At 36.0% G+C, this 5898-nt stretch overlaps 1 protein-coding gene across 1 annotated transcript; it reads right to left on the reverse strand.

Moving 5' to 3' along the window:
- Positions 1-636: 636 nt before the first annotated feature.
- On the reverse strand, positions 637-5461 carry LOC103779418 (N-alpha-acetyltransferase 15, NatA auxiliary subunit; the record flags this gene model as incomplete). Its single annotated transcript, XM_008947045.1, has 6 exons — positions 5368-5461; positions 5125-5231; positions 4654-4726; positions 3201-3370; positions 2368-2520; positions 637-765 (listed from the first exon to the last, which is right to left on the reverse strand). Coding segments are annotated over exons 1-6 (723 nt in total), but the record flags the coding sequence as incomplete, so codon positions are not given.
- Positions 5462-5898: the final 437 nt, after the last annotated feature.

The raw sequence follows: 5898 nt of genomic DNA on the forward strand, positions 1-5898 counted from the left end.
TGAGCATTTGATTGATACCTTCATCTCTCTGGTCTTTTTTCTAGACCCTAACGTGCTTAAAGAACTAAACCCATACTAATTTTTTAGAAGTTGTGCATCTAAATATTTTTGTTTGCCTTACTATGGATCTGCATTTAATGTGTAAATATCTCCCTTTTTGGATACAATTTCTACTTTAAGAAATCTTTAAATTTCTAATAGCTTCTTTTAAACTGTAGCTTAATATTTCTTTCCAAAGGAGAAGCTACTGAATATTTTTTTTATTTTTTTTTACATTTATTCTCTCCTTCTAAAATACAGAGGTTTAACAATAACCAAGGGGACATCTTTCCTTTGCTTTAAGGCTGTGCTTGTAGCTCAGACATGTTAATTTTGGACCTAAAGTACACACAGACTTTGTTTGTACCCCAATATCTACTTTTATGTACCCTGCCAAAAAATAAGATTATTTCTGAGAGTTTCCTGTTCTTAACATTCAAATGACTTTATAGAACCTTTTCATAACACACAGTTTACAATGAAATTTCTAGGAGGAAATAGAAATCAACTTGTCAGAAGCCAAAGTAAAATCAAATCTCTCCCATAGTAAACTTAAGGTAGTGTTTTCCAACCCAGGCAGTTCAACTAGATACTTACTCTCTCAATTTCATGGCATTTCTTAAGTGCTTCTCCAAATTTGTTCATTGCTTTGTAGGCTTGTGCACATTCTGTCTGAAACCACATGCACTGCATTTCATTCAAGTTCTCTACTGCCGAGGTTCCTTCCTAAAAGCAAAACCAGCATTAGTAAAAACCAGGAAAAAGTCTCATTCAATTTGTTAACTGCCATTTATCTTGCTCTAGTTAAAAGCACAAATAAAGAGTCTACCAAAAGGATACTAAATTTCAAAACTGCAGTGCTGAAAGTCAACTACTTGGGGTGGGTACAGCTGTTACAAACTTTACTCTGATCAGAGAATCAGCCAAGAGCCAAAGCAGAGAAAATGACAGATAATATTCAAAGGGGAGGGTAAGGAAAATGCCCTAAATGAGAGAGAAAGGCAGTCTTCAAACCAGCTAAAAATATGAAAAAAATTGTTAGTTCTATTTTCATTATTCTAATTTAGGCCTTCTTTAATTATTGTTTTTTGATTAAGAAGCTTGTATTGGAGCACTAGACATAAGATGAAAAGGAGATGAAAAAGAGTACACAGAGTACATCAAATTATATTTTTCAAGTTCATTTTTGGGCAATTGGTATGCCTGCTTTTTTGACATTGTCTTAAAGCTGCTTAAGGCATCAGGAGAGGTCAATTAACCTCAACTCATACCAGATTTGCATCAAAAACTCCACATAAAACTGCTGAGCTTATATAAAGCAGAACTTTTTTCCTCCGTGTTTGTTTGAACACGGCCTCCACTTCACCAAAATCCTTCAGCTTTCCCCTTCTGAATACCTCCTCCTCACCCCTCTGCTCAGCCTACCTTACTCCAGGTTTCTCCTGCTCTTTGAGAAAAATGGGGCAACATACAAAAAAGTCTTTACTTCTACAGGTAGGTCCCAATAGCTTGTTGTCTGCCTCCCACTGACAACTCATAAACGATACTGCCAGATATTCTGGAAAGGCAACACTGAGCTGTTTTGACTTTCAATTATGAAAGAGTAACAGCAAGAGGGTTTTTTTTATTTTAAATTGACTTCTAACTAACCTATGAAACCATCAAACCTATCAGAATGGGTTCCTGCAGGGACAAAAAAAAAATGATGCATGAAATTAGGCATTCTGCATAATAAAAACTTTTTCTGCCAGCTAACTTGTCATGGGTAAGCAGCCAGAAAAAAAAAAGGAGGAAAAATAGAAGATATAATATGCAGCTTCACTTCACCACTGTTAAACATAGCCTTAGGGATGAAAGCTTGTTCCTAACATGAGGATACCTCAAAAAGTCTCTCACATAGTAGACACATTTTGTTCCAAAAGCAGCCTGAATTCTCCAGCTTACTCCCATTAGAAAAAAAGAAAAAGACAGGGACAACTTTAAAAGATCTTCCAAGGAACCTACAGAATCAACATTAAATCCAAAGACTAAATAGAAAAAACAATTTTCTGAGGTGTTATCTCCAGAACAGGTGTGTTATATTTCTCCTGCCTGGCAAAAATTACCAAATACAAGCTTTAGAGTTTTCACTTAATACTAAGGAATCATGCTTATCCCAGATTAATTCCAACCCTGACATCAACTACCATTAGTGAAGCAAGGAATCATGGTTGCCCTGAAACAGAACTTAGAGAGATTGCAGTAAAGATGAGCAGAAAGTTAATACAAAGTTATTTCACAGGGGATTTGGCCCAAGTTATTCAAGAGTCACAGTTAAATGCAACAAACCCTTGTAAACTTAGAACACATTTCTTCTGCTTCTTTAATGGAGTTTGCTTTCAACATATATTTTGCACATTTGGAGTTGATAAATCTGTCTGCTGTGTCCAAGGCCTGAGCTTCATCCATCCACCTTGCAGCTTCTTTAATATTTCCAGCATGCTTAAAGAGATAGGAAGTTGTTAGATTCAGTAATTATAAAACATGCAGGTTTTATCTACTCATGGTTTGATATAATCAGTTATGGTTTTAAACATTTTTTAATAAATGGCTTCCTTCAGGAAAGGAACAGATCTTTAAAGTAAAAAAGCTGAAAAATTACTTTTTCTCATTATGGAATTACAGGTCTTTTGGCAGTAGACATTTCTTCATGAAAATACTTAAAGGACACTTTGGAGAATCTCATTCATGATTTATTATTCATATATCATATGGATAATACCATAGAGTAATTGAGAAGCTGTTTAAGTAGTTAAAACTATGAAGGATAAGAACAGGTAGAAGATATTTTAAATATCAACTAAATTTATTAGTGTGATTTTTAGCATCATAAATATGAGTTCTGAATTTACAGTTATATTTTGTAGTATATTTACCCTTTATTGACTTAATCTTCAGAGACACTTATTCATATGTGGTAGAAAACCCAAGTAGCCAAACAATACCCTTATCTAGAAACTCCCTAAGTAATTTTCCATGGATATTCCATGTGTCTTGCCTAATACAAGCTTAACACTTCAATGGTCACATCAAAAATATTCCAGGCAAGTTTAAGCACACACAAAAATCTTCCATCATAAGTAACTAATAACCTCTGGTCACTAAGACTAAGTCAAACTTACCTTATAGATTTTTGCCTTCACAAGGAAGAGTTCTATCAAAGTGGGAGTACTTTCTATAGCAGCATTTATATATTCTAGAGCCAGGGATGGCTGTCCAATTTTATCATAATGTTGAGCCAAATAATACTGGACCCAGAGTAAAGTGGTTGGAGGTTCTTCTTTACCGTCATCTGGAGGGAGAAAAGTGGAGGGAGGGTTTATTATTGTTCAGCTCACTAAAACAACATGCCAGAAGCAGAGTGCTATAAACACAGCCACTATAATTCTGCCTCTGTGTCAGGCTGTCACACCAGACCTGGGACTGCTTCCAAACACCTAGGAAGAGGTAAGACCATTAACTTCTAAGTCAACAGTTTGACAAGACCTGAGCATATACTGTTCCCTTCTCAAGCTGTGGTTTTAAGGAAAGGAGAAGGGAGTTGTGTGTCAGCAGGGAATTGCACTTGGCTCCAATTAGTCCCTTCACCAGGGCAGCCAGATGTGCAGGGCTGCAGTCTATGATGCAGGGTTCTCATTTAAAACCGTTCCAGATGAAGGGTACAGCCAGAAGAGTCCTGAGGCACAAGTGTGGCACAGTAAAAATGTCAAAGATTTCAGTAGATTTGGCATTTACAAGTTTTCAACCCATACAGATGAATATTTTTAAACAAAACAGGCCATCTGTCCCAAACCCTAGCTTTATAAAGATTCTTCTGCCTCCACCTTTGACAAGCTTATCATCACTCTTTGCCTGAACATGTCCTGGAAAACACTTACATAGAAGTCAGTTTAGAAAGAGAAAGCTCTGCTTGAAATCCAAACTACTACTGAAATCTTTAAAGTATAGCAACTTGTAAGGGAAAAAACCCCAAGGATATGGGGGCTCTAGTCATGCCAAAAGACTCTGGTTCTTTGGTTTAAGATATAACTTAACCATGTAATTATATGCATTTGTTCATCTTAAGGTAGCAGAAAATGCTTTATTTGAATGAAAATTAATATCAAAGAAAATACTGAACTGAAATAAAAGGAACCCATTTCCTTAAAACAGAAAAGCACAAATGTGTTTGAAAGGCTTGGACAAATTTACAGAGGTATTAAGTGGCTATATTGTAGCCTATAGCATTAAATTCAAAGGAAAAGTGTAACAGGCAACTCAGGTAAGAATTTTATGACCAGGTATTGCATTAGTGTTTCCACAAAGCAGGGAAATAACTGGTTCTAACTCAAACAAAAACATCTTTAATAATTAGGATTATCCTGTAAAGTTTTGACATAGATTGTCATTCATGTTATGTTCATTATTACATTATTAAACCCCATATACCAAAATTTCAACACTGTTAGGGAAGAACATTGAAAAAACAACATCCTCTCAATTTCTTCACTCCTCACTGATTCCTCTGCTCTGAATGGTCACAGAATGCTCACACCAGACACTACTTCCATCAAGTATGACAGTCTTAGCACTCACCATTGGGGTTAAATAACCTGCAGCTTCTTAGAGAGGTTTCATAACCTATCACGAGCTCTTCTATGATCGCCACCTACATACACAAGACAAGATTAAAAAACCCAAACAAAAATCTGTGGGAAAGATGGCATTTTATTTCAACTACTTGTGCTACCCAGATGAGTTTATTTTTGTAAGAGAATTCTACAATACCCTGAATTACAATACATATGGCAATGTGCTAAATCTCACCTCTCTTTTTAACAAATATAAGACCTAGACTCCTTTGGTGAAGGCTTCTGCAGCTTATAAGCAGTGAATCTTAGTTTTCTACATTTACCAGCTTGGCACAAGGGTTGTTTTTCTAGATAATACTAGGCCAGACTATACATTAGTGCTGATAGAGTGAGCACAGAAAAAAAACCCCTTCCTTTACCTCTTTAATGCATCACATCTATGAGGTAGAACATAAAAAGTTAGGGAAAAACCTACCTTCTCCTTGTCCTTATATAAGGACCTCAAAGTATTGAAGACTGGTGGGCAACCTTTGCTGAAATTCATCCTTAGAAACTTGTCCAGACATTCCTTAAACTTTTCACCTTGAGAGGAAAAAGACCTGTTGATTTTGTTTTACCACACATTACTCATCACTTGCAGACTGTTTATGTTGTTAAAACATTAGTATCTAAGAAACAAAAATGTTGATCACTACCTGTCCAGGAAAAATGCACTTACCCGACAAAAAATTTAATGGCAATCTTCTTGGAACTAGTCCCCTTGGGTATTTAGTCCAGGCCTCTTCATAGATCTTTAGCCTCTCCATCATGTTAGCTGGAACAGAATTTCACAGTTAACTTTTTCCTTCCTTTTTGGCAGGAAGGGAAAATGGGTGGGGGAAGGGATTTGAATCTGGTTAAAAAAAGAACCACAATATAGGGCAACTAAAGGCTATATACTTCCTACAGAATGAATCTCCATTTTAGTCTTTTTAAAACTGGCATGCATGATTTCAGGTACTCAGTATCTGTTAATCCCTCTGCCAGCAGTGGAAGCCTAACTGCTTCTCTCTTATCTTAACAAGAAGTTCCTGCCTTATCTCTGTGCTAAAATCATCAACAAAGAAAACCTTCAGGAGAAATCTTTTTCCAAAACCTCCATTATCTACAACATAAGATTAAGATAACAGACACAGTCAAAGAAAAATTCCAAATTGAAAACTGTCTTCTATGAAATAATTCTCTGTCAATCATGCACAAGGATTACTGC

The sequence above is a fragment of the Merops nubicus genome, unplaced genomic scaffold, assembly GCF_000691845.1.
Source record: "Merops nubicus isolate BGI_N331 unplaced genomic scaffold, ASM69184v1 scaffold47699, whole genome shotgun sequence".
In the NCBI taxonomy this organism is placed as follows: Eukaryota; Metazoa; Chordata; class Aves; order Coraciiformes; family Meropidae; genus Merops; species Merops nubicus.